The following is a 27,077-nucleotide window of genomic DNA, read 5'->3' on the forward strand; positions in this document are numbered from 1 at the left end:
GCATTCTGCTGGCGGGGCTTGCGGCTGCTTGAAAAGCCGCAGGATCCGATTCCGACCGGCAAAAGGATTTGCTGCAGGTTATGGCCGGCTGGGCTCCGCGGGAAGGGACCGCTTGACCCGAAGCGGCCACCGGGGATCTTTAGCTGCCACTGGAGTGTGAGTACTGTGGTCTCCCTGGGCGGCCACCCGCATTGCATTTCATGTTGCATTGCAAATACATTGCATTGCACTTCATATTGCGTATTTCACTGCATATTGCATTGCGTATTGCACTGCAGATTGCATGTTGCATTGCACTGCACTGTATGTTAGACATTGCGTATTGCATGAGAGTTTGTGCAGCAGACGTTGCAACCGGAGCAGCGCGCTTGAGAAAGCTCGCAGGTAGCATTTAAGGAGGAGGAGGGCCTTTCCCTTGGGGCGGGCGGCTTGCCTGCGCGAGGCTTTGGCATGCACTGTGCATGCAGAGGCCAGCTTGGAGAAAGCAATGCACGGTGGAAGGGTGACCCTGTAGGAGACGGTGCGGTTGATGTTGGAGGAGGTTCCTCTTGGAGAGGGCCTGGGGGAAAGCTCTCAATGCCGCGCTCATTGTCTAGAGAGTGTAGTGCAGTGGTTAGTGTTGCACAGGCAGGTCGCGGTTTTTTCCCAGTGGTGAGAACGCACTTTGCGAAGACTGCGCTCAGGAATTACTCTGGAGCAGGGGTAGGGAACCTGCGGCTCTCCAGATGTTCAGGAACTACAATTCCCATCAGCCTCTGTCAGCATGGCCAATTGGCCGTGCTGGTAGGGGCTGATGGGAATTGTAGTTCCTGAACATCTGGGGAGCCGCAGGTTCCCTACCCCTGCGTCTGGAGCATAGGTGTCAAACTCACGACCCTCCAGATGTTATGGACTACAGTTCCCATCATCCCCTGCCAGCATCAGGGTGGGTTACAATAAAAACCATAAACATGGCATACAACTCCGAGAAATTAGGCACCTGCCGAACCTCTGGAGGGAGACCCGTTCTACAGTGTGGGGGCCACTGTAGAGAAGGCCTGGGGTGGCTCCCACCTCCCCTACCCTGTGAAGGGGAGGGGACAGCCAGGCAGGCCTCCCCCTTCAATTTCAGCACCCGGGCAAGGATATGTGGGTGGATGCTCTCAGGAAGCCAGGATGAAAGCCATCAAACATATAGGGCAGTGATGGCGAACCTTTTCGAGACCGAGTGCCCAAATTGCAACCCAAACCCCACTCTCCCAGAGTTTATCGGCGAATGAAGTGCCAACCCAGCAATTTCTACCGCTGTGAATGCTTGTAGGGGTTTCGAAGTTTTTAGAAAAAACGAGTTGAAACCTCCGGAAAGTCGCCAAGCGTTACTCAGGAGTAAGCTTGGTGGTAGTCGGTGGCTTTGCTTTGAAGCAACCGTGCAACTCTTCCAACAGGTGAATCACGACCCTAGGAGAGTTTGCTCAGAAGCAAGCCCCATTGCCAGCAACCGAGCTTCCTCCCAGGTCCAGGATTGCGCTTTAGTTCTTCCCATGAAAATCTGTGGGGTTTAACAGCGCTTAACAGGGTTGCCTACACTGCTTCCCCAAAACTAGGTCTTAGGTTTAATGCTAATAATCGCGCCCAGCGGCCCAGGCCAGCCTAGATGTGTGTGTGTGGGGGGGGGGGGACACTCTGTTTGTGCGTGCCCACAGAGAGGGCTCTGAGTGCCACCTCTGGCACCTGTGCCATAGGTTCGCCACCACTGATATAGGGAGTGCGAGTGCTTTTAAGATCCCCCCCTCTGGCTTTGGTTTCCATCTTTCAGGTTGAGTTCTCCTGGAATTAGGAGATTTCTAGGCTATGGAGATCAGTTCCCCTCCAGAAAATGGCTGCTGTGGAGGATGAACTCTATGGCATTAAAACAGTTACACCCTGCTGAGGTCCCTCTTCATCCTCCATCTCCAGATTGCCAGGAATTTCTCAACCAGGAGCTGTGAACCCTCCATCCAGCTACTGACCCGAATATCAGTTTGATGGTTCATCTGTAGCCGAGTCCTGTCTTGGGGCCTTGGTTGCATATAACATAACAATTATCCAGCTCTGTTATTCCAGCTTTTGGCTGGGGATCAAAGAAAGAGCTCCTGCGAAGTGTGAGAATGTCCACTTTCCCACCTTTTGGTTGCCAAGTAGATTGCGGCAAAATGCAAAGAAAATGCTCCAAGCCGGGCCGGAGGCGGAGTTTCTGCTTATGCAGATGGGTGCCAATTGGAGGGATTTAAGGGAGTGCTTTCTGTACGTCGCTGGAGAAAACTGGGGCCCTTGTAAAGGGAGTCAGGAGGGGTAATTAGAGAGCAGATTTCTCTCCCCACCCCCCATTGTGAACCTTGCTGGCTGCCCAGATTAGATTTCTTTGGAAGGTGAGATGGGAAGCCAGTCTTCCTGTGACCTGAATCCTTTTGGTTAACAGGATTAGGTGCCGTGACGTAAGGTCTGGGCGGGTCTCATGATTAAACATGCTTTGGACGCTACCTGAATATTTCCCAATAAATGAACTACAAAATGAACACAAACAGGTGTGCGGCGTGAAACTAATTAACCCAAGAAATTGCGCAGCACACCGGCTGGCTGGTAGTGAAAAAATAAACAATTATGTTCACATAAATAATCTACTATCGTTTCAAAAACTCCCAAGGGAGGTTACAGCCTTCCCCAAGGGAGGTTACAGCCTTCCCCAAGGGAGGTTACAGCCTTCTCCTCTTCTCCGTTTTATCCACACAAGAACCCTGCGAGGTAGATTAGGCCAACAGTGGGATTGGCCCAATGCCACCCAGCGAGCCTGCACGATGCAAGTGGAGATTCAAGGCCAGATACTATTCCAACACTCTTAACCACTTCACCACGATGGCTCTCCACGTAAAACAGCAACATCCACTCGCAAACAATCTTTGAAGTGTATTGTCGAAGGCTTTCACGGCCGGAATCACTGGGGTGCTGTGAGGTTTTCGGGCTGTATGGCCGTGTTCTAGCAGCATTCTCTCCTGACGTTTCGCCTGCATCGCCTGCATTTCAGCCAGAAAAATCAGCAATAGCAGAACACTTGATAAACCAACCTGGACACAGAATATTATTTGAAAACACAGAAATTCTGGACCACTCTGACAACCACTACGTCAGACTACACAGAGAAGCCATTTAGAAATTCACAAGCACATGGACAACTTCAACAGGAAGGAAGAAACCATGAAAATGAACAGAATTCGGCTGCCAGTGTTGAAAAACTCTAGAATCAAGACAGTGACTAATCAGCTCCACACAAACACAGGACAACTATAGACAATAGCAACCAAGGAAACAAAGACCAGGATACTTCTATTCAGATGCATTCACCTATTGACCTTGCTATCTTCATTGTTACTCCCAGGCTACAGACTTCTTTGTGACTCACATACCAGGCTACTCTATTCAGAGGGCCTCACCTTTTGACCTCACAGTATATATACTCCACTTGCTTTCCATTCCTACTATCAGATCCTCTGAAGATGCCAGCCACAGATGCAGGCGAAACGTCAGGAGAGAATGCTGCTAGAACACGGCCAGACAGCCCGGAAACCAGACAGCACCCCAATCTTTGAAGTGCACTGAAAGTGGACTGAAGTACATTGCTCAACGTGTGCGAGAGGGACTTAGGGATGCGCTCTGAAACCACAGTGGGAGCACTTCAGTTTCCTGCAGTGTTCAGCAATGAAATGCAAGGTTGCTCGACTTCTCGTCAAAGGTTCAGACGTGGTAAGAAGGTGGTTCATTGATCTGATACTGTCCGACTGGGAATTTAGGGTAGTTTGTTCATAACAGGTAGTAATTGCCTCCTCCTTCCCCTTTGCACAGGCGATGTGGAATCACGTTACTTTACCGACTGTTGGGAATGGTCCACGCACACTCTGAGTGGATCACCTGAGCTCGGCTGTGCAAAGCTTGGCAGAGGGGATAATATCAGTTGGGTTTTCAAGGCAAGAGATTAACAGGAGTTGTTTGTCATCTGCCTGTATCTAGTGACCCACGACTTCCTCCGTGATCTCCCATATGAGCACTATCTAGGGCTCACCGAGATCTCTGGCCCCTCTGGCAATCCAAGACTCGCTGGCAAAATATCTACCGTATATACTCGTGTAGAAGCCGAGTTGTTCAGCCCTGTTTTAAGGCTGAAAAATGCCCCCTCGGCTTATACACGAGTCACCGCTTACCAGCCGGCTCTTCAGACCTCTGCCGAGGCTGGGGGCGTGGCCGGGACGACCTCCCTGCGGCCGCTTGTTGCTGCCCTCCTCAGAGGGTGAAGGGGGAACCCCAAGGCACCCTGATTGGCTGGGCTTCCTCAAACCCCCCTGATGTCACTGCCCAAATAAGGAGCTCCCTCTGCCTCCCGGCTTCCCACCCTCGGCTTATATGCGAGTCAAGTTTTCCCAGGTTTGGGCAGTAAAATTAGGTGCCTCGGCTTATACACGAGTATATAGGGCAGTGGTGGTGAACCTATGGCACTCCAGATGTTCACGGACTACAACTCCCATCAGCCCCTGCCAGCATGGCCAATTGGGAGTTGCAATCCTTGGACATCTGGAGTGCCATAGGTTCGCCACCACTGATATAGGGTATTTACTTCTTCTGCATCTGTTGGAAATCGGCTGTTTGGCTGCCAAGTGCTCACTGCACGCAAACGTATGCTTTTATTGGCCCTTGGATCGTTGGCAGTGGCTGGGAGGGAAACAAACTTGGCTGGCAGAATTTCATGAGTAACTGAATTTATAGCAATTTCTCCTGAACCACAAAGAGAGACACGCTATTAACGGCTAGTCAATCTGAATAATGGTATTTTCTCCCACTCAAGGCTTTTATGGTGGATCAAAAGAAAGGAGAGAGATTAAAGAAAGGCAGCGGAATCGGCTGGTCTCTTAAGCTGAGTAATGTCTTGCTTACCTGCTTCCGGATGCCATGAGTGGTTGCTGCAGGACCACCCAGCCCGGTGTGGCCCGGCAGTGTTGATATGTGGTGTGCAGGAAGCTTGTCCAGAATCCTCGAGTGGAGTGAGCTGGTAGAGGGTTGCCAACAGTCCAACAGTCATGTCGGGAGCGTACCTCGGTGGAGTGACTGTTGGGGTTGCCAACCGTCCTGGAGAAAAAATGTCCTGCCCCTTTAATAGGCGCTTAATGTGTAGGATTGGCTAGCTGAACCTTTCTGTGGTGTGGAGGTCAGTAGCATCCCGTTAAGCTTCTGTTAAAGGGTCAGATAGTCCAGGCTGGTCCGATTTTGTCACAGCTTGGAAGCTAAGGAGGGTTCACTTTGATTGACATTTGGATGGGTGTCTTCCAAGGAAGTCAAGGATCGCTATGCTAATGAAGACCATGGCAAACCACCTCTTTCGGTGTCTTGTGGTGAAAACTCTACAGTGTCACCATAAATCAGCTGCAATTGAATGGCGCTTTACCTCACCCAAGAGAGGGGACATTTTTCTCCAGACCCGTAGCCAGCGGCTGCTTAGAGGGCTGTTTTATCACATTTTTCTCCCATTTTCCTCCAAACATCTCAGGATTGTGTGTTGTTTTTATCTTTGCAGTGCAGGACGTTGAGCAAGTGTGACTAGATTCCAAAGTCACCTGATCTTTCCTTGTATGTCTGAAAGTATTTAAGTACCCTCGTACCTGAGAGACTGCATTACCCCATATGCTCCTACTCGGCCTCTGCGTTCGGCAGAGGCCAATTTGCTGGTGGTTCCTGGCCCCTCAATGATGCGGCTGGCCTCCACACGAGCCAGGACCTTCACGGTCCTGCCTCCGGCCTGGTGGAACACTCTCCCTCCAGCTGTCCGGGCCCTGCGGGACCTTGGTGAATTCCGCAGGGCCTGTAAGACTGAGCTGTTCCGCCGGGCCTTTGGAGTGTCCAGCCGCTGAGGTGCGCCCCCCCCCGCCTCCCCCTTTGCTTTGCTCCTTGGGCTTTTGTTTACTATTTTTATACTTTATTTGTATATTCATTACTATTTCAAGGAAGAGTTTGGCCGCTCCCTCTCTTTTTGGGGGCAGTTTAAAGGAATTGGGCTACGGGACGCCATCACCATCATTACTATTGTTATTGTTTCTGTCCGCTGCTTAAATGGTTTTAATTGTTTTAATGGATTTTAGTGTATTTGGTCACTATCGTGACCCTTGTTATGTCTTGCATACATAGTGTTGTACACCGCCCAGAGCCCCTTGGGGATTGGGCGGTTTATTTATTTATTTATTTATTAAATAAACAAACAAACAAACAAACAAACAAACAAACAAACAAACCCAATACATCACCACAGATCAAAACAGACAAGCTAGTATAGCATGACAAGACAAAACAATTCAATAGAATACATAGCCCACCAATTACTACACTGTCTCAGATTCAAGGACATCAGATCCAAGTATGTGAATCTTACTCCTTTACATTTACCCCATCTCCCCGATTTAATTAGATTACGCGACTTGTTGGACAACCCTGATCCTTCTCTCTGTATGACAGTGGCAGACTTTCTCCTGGAAATTACGAAACGCCAGTAGATTTCCTTCGACCTAACATTTATTTCCTGTATTGTCTATGCTTTTTAATCCGTTTTTTATTATTGTTGTACTGTTGTCTATGCCAATGAAGGCTTGCTTCTCAATAGAATACATATGCCTCAAAAAGTCTCTCACACTTTAGAAGTAGTGTGTACGAATGGGTATATCTAGTCAAATATCAACTTTTTGGGGAGGTTTCTTCTGTCTGATATTTAGCAACAGCTTGGGTTCCCCCCTCAATCTGCCTCTGCTCCGTGCCCCCTTGAATCCCACTTGCCATTTTTCAAATCTCAGCCTTGAAACCAGACCAGATGATTCTGCAGGTGCAAAGATTTCGCAAAGCACAATTTCTACCCTCTGCCTCAATTCCTGCTCCCGAAGGAGAGGGGAACCCCCAGGAGCTAGATTTCGGGAGACATTTTGGGCTGCTGTTGGACAGGGGTAGGGTACCAAAACCATATTCTAGAGCAGTAATCATTGTGCCCAAAGAGACGTTAGTCTAGCTCTGACCCTAGGAATTGCAGTACCGAGTCAGTTATCTCTCAAGGACTCTAGGGCCCCTTCCGCACACGCAAAATAATGCGTTTTCAAACCACTTTCACAACTGTTTGCAAGCAGATTTTGCTATTCCGCACAGCTTCAAAGAGCACTGAAAGCAGTTTGAAAGTGCATTATTCTGCATGTGCGGAATGAGGCTAGGAGCTTGCAAAATGAATTTCGAGTCCATGTGGTTGCAACAGTGCACATGGAAGTACGTGAGAGGCACGTTGCAACCACGGCAGCATATTCTTGGAACCCAGAAAAATGGGTGCGTGCTTCTGATAAAGATCCAGCACTCTGGGGCTACAGTTTGCACGCCATGCATACTTCTGTTGCCTTCCCCAAGACTAGCAGAAGTAGAATGCAAAATAAATGAATGTAAGCTGGTTACATACAATAATTGTAAGTATCAGAAGCTGAGTGTAAGTTTGAGGGGTGAGTAGTGGCCCCTGCCATCACACATATCCTGTCCAGGGAAGTCCCGTTCCTCTTGAACCTCAGACAGAATTGTATAAGTTGGCATTTTAGGACTCTTTGATTTATTTTAAACTTTTATCAGCCACTTTTAAGAACATAAGAACAAGCCAGCTGGATCAGACCAGAGTCCATCTAGTCCAGCTCTCTGCTACTCGCAGTGGCCCACCAGGTGCCTTTGGGAGCTCACCTGCAGGATGTGAAAGCAATGGCCTGCTGCTGCTGCTGCTGCTCCCGAGCATCTGGTCTGCTAAGGCAATCTCAGATCAAGGAGGATCAAGATTGGTAGCCATAGACCGACTTCTCCTCTATAAATCTGTCCAAGCCCTTTTTAAAGCTATCCAGGTTAGTGGCCATCACCACCTCCTGTGGCAGCATATTCCAAACACCAATCACACGTTGCGTGAAGAAGTGTTTCCTTTTATTAGTCCTAATTCTTCCCCACCAGCATTTTCAGTGGATGCCCCCTGGTTCTAGTATTGTGAGAAAGAGAGAAAAATTTCTCTCTGTCAACATTTTCTTTCTTGCTTCTGCAGCTCAAAATGACTTGCAGTGTAGATAAAACCAACATTAAAAAGCATAAAAAACCAAGCATAAAAATTAAAAGCATAAAAACAACAACATTAAAACCATAAAAACCAACCACAGTTCGGGACCTGCTAATGAACTGAATCAAAAGCATAGAAACCAATCACAGTTTCAGACTGCTAATGAACTGGATTAAGTGCATTCCTAAATGAAACCATCTTCAACTGTCTGCTATTGTGGCGTGAAGAATGCTTTCACAGCCAGTTAGAGTCTCAGTACTCTTGGTGTTGTTAATACGGTGTATTAGGTTTGTGTAGTGTCTTTGTGTTTTTTCGCATGACCATGGGATGTAATTATCTTTAGCTAACTGGACCTCACAGAATCGGCTTTTCCCAAACAAAATCTACAAATGAATTGGGTTTCTATGTCATGGTTGCTTGCGGTAAGTAAGAGAGATTTCCGGGGAGCATCCCCAAAGTTGGTTCTAATCCCCCCACCCAGAGGTTGGATCCCGCAGGTTCTCAAGAGTGGGTTACTAATTGTTTGTGTGTGCCGAGAGGGGTTTACTAATTGGGTCCGCTTTTCCATCTCCACACCCTCGCCTCCCTGAGGCATCCTGCCTTTGAACGGGAAGGTTCCATATAGCAATTGCGACTAATAATGTAACTCCCTGAACTGGGTTAATCCCTTTCAGGTGCTGCAATTCATGGATTCTCAGCCTTTCGTACCTTTTATCTCCCCAGTCTCTATCAAAGAACCTGCGTGTTTCACCATTGCTGTGTTCAGATTTGTGAGTTGGGGCATTTTCTATAATGTGATGATGATTTAGAAATGTCCTGGTGCAAAAAAAATTGGGGGAGTCGTGGTGGGGTGGCTGCCCATGTGGGGGTGCATCCAACTCAGGTTTTGCCTAGGGCTCAGGTTTGCCGAGGTACTCTTCTGCCCCCTTTGCTGAGGGGGGGCTGGCGAGGGAACCTGTTACTAAAATTTTTGGATCCCACCACTGCCCCCACCCATCCTTTAAACCATAAATGTGTACAATTGGCAAGCCCACGAGGGCAGGCCGGCTAACCGTACTTTTCATGGCCCTTCTTCTGCAAGACTGAAATCAAGGTGAGGAGAACCTCGTGCAGCATCCGCTGTATGGAAACTGAGGTGCCGTCGTCTCACTGCCTTGGGGGAAAGGCATCTTTGAAGCAGTGCCCACAGATAGCCTACCCGTATTTCTATTGTAGAACGATAGCGTGATAAGTAAAGGGTGAATGCCAAGACTTTCCATGTGGGCTGTGTGCCCAGTCTTGCCCCACGTTATCTTGGAGGAGGGCGAGTCAAACTAGCTTCCTCCTGTCTGCCTGCCAGCCCAGACGCCTTCGATCTTCCTCCAGATCCTGGTGAACTTTGCTCATTAGAGCAGCTTCTATCTTTGCGGGGTTCGGTAAGTGTGTGCTCCTAAACCTCCTATAAGTTTCGGGGCCCACGTCCTCTATTGTAGCCCCTGAAAGCTACTAAGAAAAACTTGCAATGACTGAGCCCAGATAATCTGTACCACCTGATCCAACATGGATTCTATGAAAAAGGGGTAGATTATTATGTGGTGCGTCAAACTCTATTTCTGGTTCATTTTAAAATTGTTTTTAGAGTAGTGGTGTTTTGTTCGGCAGGGCTCTGGGGTTGGGTTTGTGACCTGTGAATGGAAGAGGGGAAAGGAAACTTCCTACGTTTAAAGGATTATGGTTGTATGTGCAATCCTCCACCGAGTTACTCTAAATACGTGAAAATCGGTGTGTTTTATCTGGAGGACCTTTGCCTTACAAGTGACTGCAAGGTGGCAGAAACTCATTTTTCAACACAGTAGGTTTTTAATCTGGATGCGGCAATTACGACAGGGAGGTTTCTTTGAATCGTAACCCTCGGGACGTTTGGAGCGGAAGGATCAAACACGCCGCTGAGACAGGAGGTCCATAAAGCTGTCTTAGTAAATAAAAAAATACCGTAATTGTACTCCTTCTCAATAATATAACATACAGTTGGATCTTGATATTAAATAGCTGTGATATTTTTAAACGGCATGTCTGTACAGATACTTTGCTAGCAGAACAGTAAAATGGAGACTATCCTTACCAAAAATGAGAGTTTCCTTTTCGAATTCAGAAGCTGCAAGGTTGGATCTGGCTTCTCATACCTTTCTCTCTCTCTCCCCCTCCCCCAATTAATAGTGCTCCAAACTCTCTCCTAGCACCCCTCATTCATTTTTTAAAAAATTACTATTGGCTTGATACTTACACAATGTTGGGGGGTTCTTCTTTTGCATCTGTGAGAGTCAGAATGACAGTGTGCTCGAAAAGGGTAACAGGGAACATTTTTTAAAGAAAAATATTGATTACTTACATCGAATGCTGATCCTTCCTAACAGCAAAACATATGTAGATACTCAGGCTTAGCAGGAGAGTCGTTACTTATCCATCTCTCTCCAGGATCGGGTTTGTCCACACTGTAAAAATCCAAGTGGAGACTCTTGCTCACATTATTCTTGACTGTCCGAGATAGGTGAGCATTAGGAATTTCTCTCCCAGGCTGGCCCTAGACAAATCTGAAAGTGACTCTGACTGCTCTGTTGTGGAGCTTCTGTTAAACAACACAGATGTCGTGCTCTTGGAAAAAGTAGCAAAGTTTCTTTTACAAGTGACAGAACTTTCTAAGTAATGTATACTGCTATATACAGTCTTCCTGTCTGCTTTTTGAATGTACTCTGGATTTGTATTTCAAAAATGTCTGGCGACGCTTTAGAACCTATTTTTAAATGCCAAATAAAGGTGGTTGTTGTTGCTGCTGCTTAGCAGGAGATATTTTGATCCTTCCTGCTATTAGTGAGCAAATTTCCTAGTTTTCTAATTAATTTCCTTTGTAGAAATATGGCAGATTGTCTAGGAAGGAAGGCTGGCTGAGACTTGAGGCTGAATTGGCTACTAAGGTGTTTATCCGTCCCCTTGTGGGGCCTGAATTGACCACCGATTGCTTCTCCCTGCGATACATTTTCATTTGTTTGCTCTCTGGCACTGTGAAAACCAGACAGGTTTCCTAATTCTTAAGGGTCATTTGTTCTCTGTTCAGTTGCGTAGTGGGACTTTTACCCCCATGGGGCACACATCCAAACTTAAGGGCCACCAAGCGATGAGATTCTTGCTTTGTTCTGGATGTTGGTGCCCTATATGCTTGAAATGGCTGTTTCACGGGTTTCCTTAAGAGAGCCATCGTGGCCTAGCGGTTAAAAGTGTCAGATGTGAATTTGGGGGAAACGTTGGCGGCCCCTTTGAGATCCTCCCTTTCTCGCTGGGGAGAAGGAGAGCGAGAATAAATGAATTAAATAAAAAAAATGCGTCTCCTTGCTTTGAGCAGCACTGTCGCTCCGTTTTAATAGTTTTGTTTTAATTGTGGAGCTTCTGATTTTTCGAGCCCGAGAATGCTTGCGGTGCCGTGTGCTGCTTGTGATATGCCGTGTTGCTGTGCTTTTCGGAGTGTTGCGCAGACAAGATCTTGGCAGGCTCCAAGGTCAGACTTCTGACTCAGTCCTCTCGCCCTGCAACTGGGCGACAAGTTACTTGTGGTTCTGCGCAATCGTTGTGTGGTGCCCGAAAAAGCCCCGACCCGTTTGTTAGTCACTGGGTGCGCATGTCTCGCCTGAAAATAGCACAACAGATAACGGGGTCACACGGTTCACGTCTGCAAGGGCATCGCTGAATTTTCTCAGCGCTCGGTCACTTGTGTGCAGTGAATCTACTGTTGAATGTGTGCAAATAGATTCCGCTGCTGGAGTTACCCAGAAGTAGCCATTGATGTCCGAACTAGGTCCTGGATACCTCACGAAGAGAAACTGTGCCCACATTGGTGATCAGCAGATCATTGTTTGGATTTGATGTTGCAGCTAAAACAGTGATGTTACATTTGCTTTTGGTTACTCCGACACTTCTGTGCCCTTCCGGGGCTTGCCTGTTTGAAAAATCCTGCACTTGATTTAAAAACAAACAAACCCATTTTCCAGCTTGTACAAAGAGTCTCTCTTTGTCTCAGAGCATGGAACACATAAGATCCCAACACATCAAGTCTGTGTCTACCCTGTTTCCCCGAATATAAGACATCCCCTGAAAATAAGACGTGGTAGAGGTTTTGCTGAAGTGCGAAATATAAGGCATCCCCCGAAAGTAAGACGTAGCAAAGTTTTTGTTTGGTAGTATGCCCGACGAACAGAACACAGAAAAATAAGACATCCCCGGAAAATAAGACATAGCGCATCTTTGGGAGCAAAAATTAATGTAAGACACTGTCTTATTTTGGGGGAAACACGGTAGACCAGTGATGGTGAACCTATGGCACGGGTGCCAGAGGTGGCACTTAGAGCCCTCTCTGTGGGCACTCACGCACAGAGTTCATCATGTGGGGGGGTGGAAAATCACACACACACCCCACACACACACATCGAGGGTGGCCTGGACATTCCTTTACCTGTGAGTAAGCTCGGTTGCAGGCAATGGGGCTTGCTTCTGAGTAAACCCTCCTAGGATCGTGATTCACCCATTTGAAGCGTTGTACGGTTGCTTCACTAAGCTTACTCCTGAGTAATGTGTACCTCGGAGCCAACCGTTTTTTTTTTTTTTTTGCAATAAATAAGTGGGTTTTGGGTTGAAATTTGGGCACTCGGTCTCAAAAAGGTTCGCCATCACTGCGGTAGACATTTTAAACTTTTCACAAACAATATCTATGACAGACTGCAGAATCCAGCTTATCACTAGATAGTAGGACAGTAAGAACAGCGCATGGCTCTGAAGCATCCGTCCCCTCATCAATATCTCCTCTATCCCCTTCTCTGGCTTTCAGGATTCCAGCATTCACATGTTCAAGCACATCTCTGCATCCATAGGGGCTGGACATTTAACAAATTGCCTGTTATTCGACCTCAGTCCACCCCTGGATCCAAGAACACAGTGTTCTTGGTTACGCGGGCGGACTGCAGTCGAATTACAGGCAATGTGTTCTTCCTGGAGTACCTTTTGAATCACGTGTCCAAACAGTGAGTTGGCCACAACAGATAGGCCAGTCTGTAATGATCAGAAATGAATTGCACTTAATCCCTGTGCATCCGCACGAGATTACAGTGGTTCCTGTGACCCGAACTCTGGGATTTTCCAAGATCTTTTTCCTTTGGAACCAAGAACGGCAACCGCCCAACGGCTTCCCCCCCCCCCCTTTCTTCTGATTCCAGGTATGCTTTCACAGTTCGACCTGGGGTACCTCACTGTGGCGATGTGGTCCCTCGGCCTTGGGGCCATCGGGGCCGCTGTGACTGGCATCCTCCTGGCCAACACGGATTTGTTCCTGTCTAAAGTGGAGAGAGCGTCGCTGGAGTTTCTGGAGGACATAGAGCTGAAGACTCTGGGAGAAGGTACGGTTGGGATAGATTAAGGTGAAGCCTCTGACGTCTCATCTTTGCAATTCTGGGCATTAACAGAATTAAACATGCTAGGAAAAACAGTACAGTGGTTTGCATCCTGCAGACCAGAGGTGTCCAACCCTGGCGCTTCAGATGTTCATGGACTACAATTCCCATCAGCTCCTTCTGGCATGGCCAATTAGCTGATGGCTGATTCGAATTGTAGTCCATGAACATCTGAAGCACCGAGTTGGACACCCCTGCTGTAGACAGAAGGAATGGACTTCTTTCCTGTTCTTCTTTCCCCCCCAAGGACTTCATGTGTATGTAAAGTTCAGTTAAGTCACAGCTGAATTCTGGCAGCTTGAGGCAAGAGGTAAACAGAGGTAGTGTGCCACTGTCTTCCTCTGCATATTGACTCTAGCCTTCCATGGTGGTATCCTATCCAAGTATTAACCAGGGGAGAGACTCTGCATCGCTTCTGAGGTCTGATGTGATAGGACTAAATTTGACCGCTCAGGTAAGAGGCTATAATTCATACCTCCCCCTGTCCAGCTTCTTCAGAGGGTCAGGAGACGCATGAGAGGTGATGGTTGGGTGGGGGAATCAACAAAATTCGACACCCCCCCCCCCGCTTCCTCTTGTGTGAGGACCTCCATGAATGGAGTCACTGCTTTTGCAAGATAAAGGGGAGAAAAGTTCTGCCATTGTAATGTAGCCAGCGTGGTTAAGAGCTGGTGGGACTCTAATCTGGAGAACTGGGTTTTGATTCCCCTCTTCTCCACATAAGTGGCTGAAAAACTGGATGTGGTTTCCCACTCCTGCACATGAAGCCTGCTGGGTGATCTTGGGCTAGTCCCAGTTCTCTCTCAACTCTCTCGGCCCCACCTACCTCGCAAGGTCTCTGTTGTGAGGAGAGGAATGGAAAGGAATTTGGAGAGAATGGTGGGGTATAAATCCAGACACTTCTTTCCTGTATGGCTGTAGCCACACACCCCTCCCATTGTACTCAGGTTCATAAAAATCTCTTGTCCCTCAGCAAGAACATTCGGTGGGATAGGGACGGGATCAGTGGGCAACGTCCATGTACAGCATCTGACCCAGTATGTTACATTGGGTGAAACAGTGTGTTTTTTAATCTTAGAAAATGCAGATGACATACATGTCACCAACTGCATACAATAAATTCCATAACATCGTGATATTATCACAGTACTATCAAATCATAGAATCATAGAGTTGGAAAAGACCGCAAGGGCCATCCAGTCCAATCCCCTGAAATGCAGGAACACACAACCAAAGCGATCCCGACGTATGCTGACCCAGCCTTTGTTTAAAAACCTCCAAAGAAGGAGACTCCACCACTCTCTCCGAGGCAGTGAATTCCACTGTCTAACAGCCCTGACGGTCAGGAGTTCTTCCTAATGTTTAGGTGGAATCTCTTTTCCTTCACCTTGAAGCCATTACTCTGTGTCCTAGTCTCTGAGGCAGCAGAAAACAAGCTTGCTCCCTCTTCGACATGACATCCCTTCAAATATTTAAACATGGTTATCATGTCACCCCTTAACCTACGCTTCTCCAGACTAAACATCCCCAGCTCCCTAAGCCTCTCTTTGTAGGGCATGGACTCCAGAACCTTTACCATTTTGGTTGCCCTCCTCTGGACCCGCTCCAGCCGGTCAATATCCCTCCTGAACTGCCCAGAACTATACACAATATTCCAGGTGAGATCTAACCAATGCAGAATAGAGAGGTTCAATTACATCCCTCGATCTTGACACTATACTCCTATTGATACAACCCAGAATCGCATTGGCTTTCTTGGCCGCCGCATCACACTGCTGATCATCACAGTATTTGAATCATCACAGTATTTAACCCACCCGTTGACTTTCAATATAACACATTATGGAACACCAGTGTATTCCCTAGTTTCCAACCTCCTTAGACCTCTGAAACACAGGATGTAGTTAGAATGGTAATTCTAACTTTTTCCCAGATTTTCATCAGCCAGTCCTTTTGTACTGGGACAGTTTCAGTTTTCCAGAAGTGTTTAAAAACAATTCTAGCTGCAGTCAACAAATGTAGCATTAGTTCCTCCTGATGTGAATTTCACACCATCCCTGTATATTGCTTTTTTCCACATGCACCATTTCATACAAATTGTCTTAGAGCCAGCGTGGTGTAGTGGTTAAGAGCAGGTGCACTCTAATCTGGAAAACTGGGTTTGATTCCCCATTCCTCCACCTGAGTGGCAGAGGCTTATCTGGTGAACCAGATGTGTTTCTGAACTCCTACATTCCTACTGGGTGACCTTGGGCTAGTCACAGTTCTCTCAAAACTCTCTCAGCCCCACCTGCCTCACAAGGTGTGGGGAGAGGAAGGGAAAGGAGCTTGTAAGTCACCTTGAGTCTCCTTACAAAAGAGAAAGGTGGGATATAAATTCTTCTTCTTAGTGGTCAGACCTTGTGGGATCACAATAAATCAGCTGTGACTTAACAGCACTTTCCCCCAAGTTCTTTTTTCAGGGGATTGAAAAGCCACAAGTTCACTAACCTACACTACTTTTTGTCCTCAACAGAGCAAAGAACATTCAAAGCTGGGGAGCTGTGGAGGAAGAACGGGGCCGTGATCATGGCGGTACGGAGACCAGGATGATTTCTGTGCAGAGAGGTACGGTGGGGTTTTTGCATGGGTTTTTTCTGAATAACAGTTAATTTGAGTTGTGTCAGCTGTGGAGTCAAGAAACATATGGACTGGATGGAAAGGGCCAAACTTAAAATAGGAAGCTCCCAGACAATGAAAACAACATAAAATATCCATAAGATCAGATCAAAAGACTTTAAAATAATATATGATGACTTGCAACAGACAGGAGTGTCAGGGGGGATGCATATCTGAGTGAAGGAGATGCATTCTTGAAACCATGTAACCACCAGATATAACCAATCAATGCCTCTTTGATATATGTAACCAGCCTGCCATATGTTACTATTGTCAGCTGTGCACTCTTTCTTTGACCTGTGCTTTATGGCTTTGCATGCTTTGTAGTGAAGTAGGCCTCCCCTGTCTCGCCTGTCCCGTGAGAAAAGAGTTACGGTTGTTATCTTGTTGTGGGCAGGAGACCAGGTGGCTCCTCTGCTGTCTGTTGCTGACCTTGGGGCAGTCTCGGCTCCAGGGGCTGCCTCTGGGAAGTTGGGAGGGGGGATTCGTTGGGGGTTATATGGGGCTGTAAACGCCAGCTTCGTTAGTGCTGGCTTTGCCAACTATGGTGCTTGATTACCTCATCAATAAACGGTGCTGATTGATACTTCAGAGTCTGTTATTGGCTTAAGGTTCCAGTTTCTATCTTGTCCACCATCTTGGTCTCCACCTGGGAATCCAGTACGTGCCTTGAATTCCACGATGGGGAAGTTTTCTTTACATGTATTTAGGAAGGGGCATTTTAATGCTGCTTTCCGATTCCAAAACATTCCAAGGCACAGGAGAACCTGTGTGTGCGGCTTAGGGGAAGTAGACTCAGTGTCACATATCTTATTGCATTGCAAGTTACATGAAAGTGAAAGGGAGCTGTCAATCCAACCATTGTTAACTCGTCATGTATATCCATTCATAGATAACTCAGATACGAATTCTGTGAGAATGTTATTAGAAGATCGTGTTTCCGCCATTTCACAGAAAGTAGCTAAATTTTGTATATTGGTACACAACAAGCGTAGTTCCTTATTAAGACAAAGAGCTTCACTGTGTGATGAGGACTGTAATAATGCCTGAAGCTAATGTTATTTATCAATAGATTTTATAATGGATTTTACAATTTATATTATATTTTTGTATAAGTGGAGTGCTATGTATTCACATGTACTCTGATTTTAAACTATTGGCTAGCCAAAAGGCCGTAATAAATATCTATCTAATGCTGCTTTCCCCCTTCAGAGGCGCTGTACAGAGATGTCTAGAGTATAATACTATAGTGCCACTTAAAATTGAAACAAAGATAGAGAAGGAGAAGAAGCAAGAGTCACTGGGCTGGTTTGGGAGGCAAAGGCCGAGATGTTTTGGGCTTATGTCTAAGGACTCGTGCCTCTGGCCATACCCGGGCTTAATTACCTACAAGCAGAAGTGACAGTAGACTCATCCTAGAACAGGGGTCTGCAACCTGCGGCTCTCCAGATGTTCATGGACTACAATTCCCATCAGCCAACTGGCCATGGTGGCAGAGGCTGATGGGATGTGAATCCCATTGGAAATCTGAGCTTGAGCCGTAATCTAAAGGTGAATGAGATGCTACTAGCTGGGCCTTTGTGACGGATTGTAAATGAAGAACAATACAACAATGTGTAACGTATAGATATGTAAAAACCAAGAATCGCGTCACACACTAAGGCGGAAACTAAATAAATGCAAAACCAATAAATCTCTGAAGTTACTACTATAATTCATAAAGTGTTGTATAACATACAAATAGACCAAAGTCATGATTCAAATTCATCAAAATAATTATCTTAAGTCTCTGTAAGTATCTAGAGTCTCTCATTCAAATTCTTATAACAATTCATATAGTGTGATATTATATGCAAAAGGCCAAAATAATGGTTCAAAGAGCGTCAAAATAAATATCTCCAGTCTTTATAAATCCTTTAGAGTCTCTCTCTCCTGAGGAAGATATCTACGAAAACGCTTTTTGAAACACGTGAGGCGTTTGAGAGAGAGACTTTATAAATCCTTTAGAGTCTCTCTCTCTCTCCTGAGGAAGATATCTACGAAAACGCTTTTTGAAACACGTGAGGCATTTGAGAGAGAGACTCTAAAGGATTTATAAAGACTGGAGATATTTATTTTGATGCACTTTGAACCATTATTTTGGCCTTTTGCATATAATATCACACTATATGAATTGTTATAAGAATTTGAATGAGAGACTCTAGATACTTACAGAGACTTAAGATAATTATTTTGATGAATTTGAATCATGACTTTGGTCTATTTGTATGTTATACAACACTTTATGAATTATAGTAGTAACTTCAGAGATTTATTGGTTTTGCATTTATTTAGTTTCCGCCTTAGTGTGTGACGCGATTCTTGGATTGTAAATGAAATCAATAAGTATCCAGTGTGAAATGGGCTCTGTTTAATTCTGCGGGGTTTCTGAGTCAGCCCCATGACATTGGCAGTGGGATTTCTTTAACTGGGTAGCAGGCCTCATTGCAGGATATGGAGCATTCCAATATTTAATTTTGATCCGTTTTTCTGAGTGCTTTCCCCTCCAGCTGAACCTCAGCATAACAATGCCTTTTCCCTTTCTAGTCATTCAGGTTTAAATGTATGACCTCTGTCTATGACTAGATTTGTGGACCCCACCTATGTTATATGTTGCCAGGTCTTGGGGTTGGTTTTTTGGGAATGTTAAGTGGTTTTATATCAGTTCTGTTTTGCACTTTTAATGTCACCATTTCCTCTCCTCCTCGTTCTTCTGAACCTTTCGTTAGAAAAGTGGCAGGAAGCAATTTCTTTAATGGTCTTCTCTCCAGCGTCCCACCTTCCGCCTATTGTTCTGCGTTGAGCTCCTGAAAATGTGTCATGAAGTGTGGAGATGCGAGAGGATGTCTGGAGACAGCGGAGTCTTTTCAGCGGATGAACTTTCCATACATTTAGGGCTTAGGTTTCCTCAGTTTGTAATGTGTGACTACACATTGCTGGCTGTGGAGTTTCCCATCACAGCCCTAATCTACCAGCTTTTGTTTTACCAGTTGTAAAAACATCTACCAGCAATGCATCCCTTTGATGCCACGCAAATTTGTGATCATATCTTGGCCAAATATGTTGGCGTAGACACCACGGAGTGGGGTGGGGACAAATGCCCCAGGCGGGTCCCCGTTCGGTCACATTGTTACTACGGAGTAACGGTTTAAATAATAAAAGCTCAAAGAAGCTCAAGTCGAAATGAAATAAAGATCTGAAAGACTTTATTTAGCCAACCACGGGCGGAGACAGGATCAGGGGAGCCACACAAAATGGCGGTGTGTTCTCACTTTTATCGTATTAATGACGGGTTACATCAAAATGGCAGCAAAGAACACACCCCAAAGTACCTGCATCATCAATCAATCATACAAAAGGTGGAGATTTTCCCTGTTCCCACAACATTTTGGGGTTGTCCAAAGTCCCCATTGGAAGATGTCAGTATTTCACCCTTTGACGTAAAGTGAACTAAAAACCTTTGTTTTCTCTTATCATTAATGTTTCTTGTTGCCCTGTTCCTTAAACAAGGAGTTTGAACATTCCCATGGGCCTTTCTATTGTTTTGGGAAGAGGGCAACTTTTAAAGTATCTTCTGGGTACAGCAGGATCTCAAAAACAGTTTAGTTTGCACTTTTGTATAACTGTGAACAAAGGGGCATCTTTGGAGCTATTTGGCTGAGTTAGCATTATTAGTGAAAGAATAGGTTTGAGGCCTGCATGATTTCTTTGGTCAGCAGCTTTTATGGTTGCCATCTCTCCATTATAAGGAAAAATAATGGAGGGAAAGAAGAGTTTATCTTTCCTTTATGAATCTAAAATCCTTTTCCCTTTCTCTTTCTTATATTTTCTTTATTGCTCTCACTTTCTATCACTTGCTGTTTCTTTCTTTTTTTCACTCTTTTCCTTCTGCGCTTACAACATGGGGATGGAAAATTGCCCCCACGCCCCTCCCCCCCCCCTCAACCAGCCCTGCCACTGGAGGCTGAAGGAGCGGCCTAGCAGGGCCACCACAGGGTGCCCCTTGGCCTGGCCCTGCCCCACCAGGCCCGGCGGAGGCTACTGCAGGGCGCCCCGCCAGGCTGCCCAAGACCACTGCTGGCTCAGCTAAGTGTGGTGCAGGGGGCACCATTTTGCCCTGGGCACCATTCCCCCCCGCTACACCTCTGGCCAAATAGCTTATTTATCTGACACACCTTCATTCCATCTTTCCTCCCCAAAGCTTTGTGGGTCTCCAAGCCTACGGATTTATTTTTCACAATACTGTGAAGTAGGTTAGGCTAAGAGAACGACAGGCTGAAAATCACCCGGAAAAGTTTCATGGCTGATTCGGTTTATGAACCTGGTTCTCCCGCGTCCTGGTTGGGCACTTTAGCCATTAGGCAACGCTGTCTGTCTGAGGCTTTCACCCGACGTTGTGATGCTTGTCTCATTTTTTAGGAGGCCTCTGAGCTGTCCTCTCTGAAGCCTCAGCTTGAGCAGCTGGGGGTCCCGCTTTATGCTGTTGTGAAAGAGAACATCGGCACTGAGGTGGAGGATTTTCAACCGTACTTCAAGGGAGAAATCTTTCTGGATGAGAAGGTACGCCATGGTTGTCGAGTTGTGCCAAGCCTGGAAAGAGTAAGAGAGTGAAAACCCCAAAGATTTACCTCAGAGGTTTTGAGCCACTCAGTCTAAATAGCTATTTTCGGTCTCCCCAGTGGTATATAAGGGCTTAAATTGCTTGGTGCATGGTCCATTTCTGCAATAAGGAGACGAAACCTGTTTCTCAAAGCATTTTTACATGCCTTTGAGGCTACTTTTTTTGGCTGTCTGTACGGCAAATGCATGTTTTGACCAACATTTTCTCTTTGAATGATTTAGGCCAGTGGTGGCGAATCTATGGCACGGGTGCCAGAGGTGGCACTCAGAGCCCTTTCTGTGGGCACATGTGCACAAAGTTCATTATGGGGGGGGCAGAAAATCTCCCCACACACATACACACACACACATCTAGGCTAGCCTGGGCACGATCCTTTACCTGGGAGTAAGCTCGGTTGCTGGCAATGGCGCTTGCTTCTGAGTAAACCCTCCTAGGGTCGTGATTCACCCATTTGAAGTGTTGCACGGTTGCTTCACCAAGCTTACTCCCGAGTAACGCGCGCCTCGGAGCCAACCATTTTTTCTAAATGAAAAACTCAGTATTCAGGTTAAATTGCCGGGTTGGCACTTTGCGATAAATAAGTGGGTTTTGGGTTGCAATTTTGGCACTCGGTCTCGAAAAGGTTCGCCATCACTGATTTAGGCTAAAAATTGTGAAAAAAGTTATAATTCTTCTCTCTTTCTCGTTGGGCCAGCATTAGTCTCAAGTCAAACACGAATGGTTCAGATTTTTGAAAAATGGGATTTCCCTGTCTCTGATCCAGACACCTACATGTTCAGAACATTTTTATCCCTTCCTTTCTTCCCAGGAGGTTGGAGTAACACACGTGGCTCTTCCTTCCTCAGTTTATTCTTGCAATTATCCGGGAAGTAGGTTACGCTGTGAGTGATCACCCAGTGAGTTACATAGCAGAGTGAAGAATTTGAACGTGGACCTCCCAGCTCATAGTCCAGCATATGAAGCGAAATCAGATCATTGGTTCATTGAAGTCAGTATTGTCGAAGGCTTTCACAGCCGGAATCGCTGGGGTGTTGTGGGGTTTCCGGGCTGTATGACCAGTAGCATTTCCACCTGCATCTGTGACTGGCATCCTCTGAAGATGCCAGCCACAGATGCAGGTGAAATGTCTGGAGAAAATGCTACTGGAACACAGCCATACAACCCAGAAACTCCACAACACCCCACCGAAGTAAGTATTGTCTGCTCAGACTGGTAGCAACACTCCAGTGTCAGGTAGAGGTCTTTCACGCCACCTGCCGCTGGTTTCTTTTAACTGGAGATGCTGGGTATTGAACTTGGGACTTTCAGCGGGCCAAGAAGATGCTGTGCCGCCGAGCCACCTTACTGTAACCATTACACCACACTGGCTCTTGTCTATGCCTGATGGTCTGGCCCATGTTCTCATGGATTTGTGTCAGAATCGTTGTGGTGCGATAAATGGTCACACCAATCCAACTCCTCGCAAACCATTCTGAGTCGCTTGGAGTATAACAGGAAGGTCTGTAAGTAGATCCAGGGCATGCGGCTTGGCTTAGTAGCTCTGCTCATTAGGGTAAGCGGCTTTTATGCCGTTCTATTTATACACCATTAATGAACACGCTCAGAAGACTTGTTTTTAATCTTTCAAGAATTGGCGTGTTCTTGCAAGGGGTCGCCGGAGACACGCACAGATTAAATAGAAAAATTAAACAGCAACTGTTTCTTCTTCATCCAGTTGCGGCGAGAAAAAAGGACTGCCCATCCCATTTAAGCAATCCCGTTTTCAAAAAGCTGGAGCTAAAAATAAAAAAGGAAGAGTTGGAACAAGCAAGCTGACAGATCGTCCCCTGAAGGGATAATAGGAGGCAGGGGTAATTGATGGATGCGTTGCTATGTTTACGAAACATAGGTGTGCCTCTTGACTACTGTAGGGGTGCCTGGAAAGAGCAAAACGCTGTCGGGTTATTTACAAATGGGAAATGTTCAGAGTTCTGAGTTGGGTGGACTATAATAGATCATTTTTGGGTGCCAGTTTCTCTCCTCTCCGCCCACCCCCAACCCAGCATTCCACTGGAAGGCCGTTCTTTACGCACGCACATGTTTCACTCCTCTGCCCCTGCCCAAAGCTACGCTCTGCTACTCTTGCCTTGTTCATGGGAGTCAAGAAACTTCACGGCAAAAACCCAACACAGGTCTCTTTGGAGGCAAAGGAGCTAGATTTGAGTTTCACAGAAATGTGAAGATCAGCGGGACCTAAATAAACAAAAACCTCCACAGGACAAAAGCAGGATTCGTTGACTTTTCTGACGATGTGATCGCTTCTTCTAAGATTTCATCCGGAGCTGCCTACATCTGTTCAAGGACAGCTTTAGCATCGTACAAACTGGAAACATACTGTATCTTTTTTCCCCCCCTTTGCATGAAAGCAAAGATTCTCAGGAAATGCAGTCTTGTGCCCAGTGCCATATATTTGGCTGATTACGCACAATGTGCTTGCTGCGAGGTGCAGGCGAATGTCCATTGCAGCACGATATCTTGTACAGGTGTTTCCTCAAGCCCCACTTTCACTCTCTTTTCTCTCGGCAGCAAGCAAGACCACTTTTAGCATGACTTCTAATTTGCTTCGCTGCCAGAGCGGGACAGATTTTGCCAGTGAGCACAGATTGCCCTCGAGATCTTCTCTCTGTCCACGGCCAATCTTCTTTCTCCCTTTCACTGCTTTGCAGGCCTTTCCCCTCACACCCCTTTCCCATGTTGCCGGCTGCTTCAAGTAACAGAACAGAAGCTCACTTGCACAACACCGACCTCTAATTCTCTTGATATTTTGACATACTAAGATAAGGAGAGCTTGGAAATAACAAACCTCTGTCCTTTTGTGACTGCAGCACCAGCAGCAGGGAGTGTTGCGGACAGGAGAGGGAGAGAATATTTGCTCTTGGATGGCCCCCTTCTTTAGCAGTCTGCGGTCCAGGGAATTGCTTTGCCTTTCATTTGGGGTGGGGGAAGATGACTTTGGGAATAGTAATATCGACAAGTGCAGTGCAAGGGCTAAGTCAGCAGTCTTGATTACTGGATGTAATGAGATCTGTGCCTTTAAGAATCACTTGATGAGCAGAGTTAAGGAGAACCAGCCCTGGAGAGTTCTCTGCAGAAAAAACTCCAGGGAAAGGAGGGAGTGCCTCCCCATGGGTAAACAGAAACGCAAGGAGAGCCCTCTGCAAGCCCACTGTGCAGAGAAGAGCCCCGAGGTAAGTGGTCTATGCGCATTGGGCTTCTGTGTATTTTTCGGCACTTCTGTGGAACTCCAGTGTCCTTGCGCACACATGCAGGCATGCAGACAGCTGGTTTGCAGAGTGGCCAGTTGGATACCCATGACTGGAAATGGTAGATGTTTTTGTAGTGCCTTCAAATGACTCCACCCCCTCTGCCTCACTGCCCCTTCCGCCTGGCACCATCGTCCAGAACCCCTGTGAGATGCCACTTCTCCGGCGTCCTTCAAATCGCTCCTCAGAACCTGCTTTTCCCAGAAGCCTTTGGGCACAGTCTGGAAAGAGATCGTCCTTCCCCCTGCTCCCCTTAAGCGTTTCTTATTCCTTTCCCCAGAAACGATTCTACGGACCCCTGAAAAGGAAGATGCTGTTCTTGGGCTTTGTTCGGTGGAATGTCTGGAAGAATTTCTACCGTGCTTGGTGCAGGGGCTTCAGCGGCAACATCGAAGGAGAAGGCGTCATCTTGGGTGGTGTTTTTGTCATCGGTCCCGAGAAGCAGGTATTGGAAAGACCTTGTGCAAAATGTAATATCCTCTTCCCTCACGGGAGGTTCTTGGAGAGCGGTCTTCCAGCCAGGCCTCCCAGGATAACCTTTAACTGGATTTTATTTATGTATTATTTATATTTATTTATTTATTTGATTTAATATGCCGCCCTATCCCCGAAGGGCTCAGGGCGGTGAACAATAGAATATCATATATAAAAACATACATATAAGTTAAAAACAATTGCATTCTAAAACAATGTCCCACAAAACCCATATGTAACCCTCCCAGGAACAAAATAGTGGGTCCCGATGATGTTGGGGACCCCTGTAGAGCAAGGGGGGACGGGGGCACCCTCAGTGGCTGGCCTCTCCGAAAGCCCAGTGGAACAACTCGGTCTTACAGGCCCTGCGGAACCACTCTGTGCCTCTCTAGCATCTCTGCCTCCTCTGCCCCCCCCCCCCCTTGGGCAGCAGCCACCCGGAGCACAGGCACCAGGCCCGCCAGCCGAGTCCTCCCTGCCCACTGCGGTGCGCACATGTCGTGCTTAGTGGCCTAGGCCAGCCTAGATGTGTGTGTGGGGTGTGTGTGTGATTTTCCGCCCTCCACATGAGGAACTCTGTGTGTGCGTGCCCACAGAGAGGGCTCCGAGTTCCACCTCTGGCACCCGTGCCATAGGTTCGCCATCACTGACTTATGGCAACCCTTCAAGGCAAGAGATGAGCAGAAGGACTTTGCCACTGGCTGGCTCTGCAGAGCAAATCTGTCCTTGGTGGTCTCCTGTCCAAGTACTAAATAGGTCCCACCTCTGCAGAGCGACCATGGACTGAAATGGGTACAGCAGTATTGTGAGTCTTCTCCTTGGTAATGTGCTTTAACCCTGAGGGGCGTGGGGAGATAACCATTCCTTCAGGCACCTGGGACAGTCGACTGGAAATAAAACTGTGCAAGGAAGCAGCGATTGGGTTGGTGCTTTCACAACCCCATGGATTCCAGATAGGAAGTTCCCTTGTGCCAAGAGGGCATCACAAATGCCTGTGTCTTAACGGTTAGAGAAAGTGTCTTTGCAGATGCCAAGGGGCCAAAAGACCCCTTAAACGCAGAAGTCAAACTAGAGCAGGGGTCTGCAACCTGCGGTTTTCCAGATGTTCATGGACTACAATTCCCATCAGCCCCTGCCAGCATGGCCAATTAGCCATGCTGGCAGGGGCTGATGGGTCTAGGTTGTAGACCCCTGAACTAGAGGATACTGTGTCCCTGAGTCCGCCACGTATCTGTAATGTTATCATCTGGTTTGGTCCAAGAATCTTTTCAGGTCTCTTAGAACAAAGAGGATTAGAAGTTTTTATTATTACAAGAAGGTTTGAGACTCTGGCCTTTTGGCATTAACTTCTTTATATGCACTGGCTGGGGTAGCTTCAGCAAACCCCCTTTAACCGTGAAAATCCCTTTCCTGACCTATCTTCTCCCCGTCCTGTTTCAGGGTGTTCTCTTGGAGCATCGTGAGAAGGAGTTTGGAGACAAAGTGAGCCTTGCTGCTGTCCTCGATGCTGTTAAGGAGATAAAACAGCAATCTTCGGAACATTAAAACGGGAAATATACCTGCTGCCCTCTTAACTGTAGAAGCTACAGTGTCTGTAGCGACATAACCTGAAATTCCTACCCAGAAACCATCAGCTGCCGTCTCACAGGAATGGCTGTGCTTTGTTGGCTCTAGATATCCGGGGATCCTTTCTGTTGTTGTCTTGCTGGATTAATGAAAGGCTGGGCCTAAAACGTTCAAGTCCAGTCTAGATGGCTTCCAGTTAGACCAGAACTGTTGGGGAATTTCTTGGTATCTTGTCAGAAGAAAGGCTGATGGGAAGGCAATAAAAACTGAAATAATTAAAGTCTCAAGTGGGTTTCTTTTCTTTCTTTTTTTCTGCCAGCCAACCACTTTTCTCTCACTGCTTCTGTCCTGATTCCGCACCTCCCCCCCGGTTTATTCATAAGACATTATTGTTCGGATTATCATGGGGAAAATAAAGCTAAGAGACGTTTGTAATGCAGATGGGCATTCTGACTCTGGGAGGGTTTTCCTGTTGCCCGTCTCTTTACAGACCTGCTTTGAAGCAAGAACTTCTTTGTACCTTCCCTGTAAAAACTCATTGTTTCTTCCCCCTCTCTTCCAAGTGTTCTCAATGTTTCCTCCAGCTTATCCTAAATTGGATTTTTATATCCCATGGAACATGTGGGTTTGGTTGGATGGGGCGGGGTGGCAGTAAATGCCACTATCACTTGGGCCTGCCCCCCAGGAAGGGGCTACTGACCTCTGGAGCCCCCTGGCCCAACCTGCAATATAGAAATAACAGTAGTGCCGGCCTACCTACCCTGTTTCCCCGAATATAAGACATCCCCTAAAAATAAGACATAGTAGAGGTTTTGCTGAAGTGCGAAATATAAGGCATC

At 46.8% G+C, this 27,077-nt stretch overlaps 1 protein-coding gene across 2 annotated transcripts; it reads left to right on the forward strand.

Moving 5' to 3' along the window:
• Window positions 1–26,518, forward strand: PRXL2A (peroxiredoxin like 2A). Of its 2 annotated transcripts, none has more exons than XM_048506525.1 (6): window positions 1–156; window positions 13,345–13,524; window positions 16,094–16,185; window positions 20,695–20,835; window positions 24,479–24,643; window positions 26,113–26,518. In XM_048506525.1, the coding sequence occupies exons 2-6, from the start codon at window positions 13,347–13,349 to the stop codon at window positions 26,215–26,217; spliced, it is 681 nt and encodes a 226-aa protein (XP_048362482.1). In that variant the 5' UTR covers window positions 1–156; window positions 13,345–13,346; the 3' UTR covers window positions 26,218–26,518. The 2 variants fall into 2 exon arrangements, with proteins under 2 accessions (XP_048362482.1, XP_048362483.1); XM_048506526.1 differs by lacking the exon at window positions 1–156 and adding an exon at window positions 9,301–9,522.
• Window positions 26,519–27,077: the final 559 nt, after the last annotated feature.

This window comes from Sphaerodactylus townsendi, linkage group LG08 (assembly GCF_021028975.2).
Source record: "Sphaerodactylus townsendi isolate TG3544 linkage group LG08, MPM_Stown_v2.3, whole genome shotgun sequence".
Classification (NCBI taxonomy): Eukaryota; Metazoa; Chordata; class Lepidosauria; order Squamata; family Sphaerodactylidae; genus Sphaerodactylus; species Sphaerodactylus townsendi.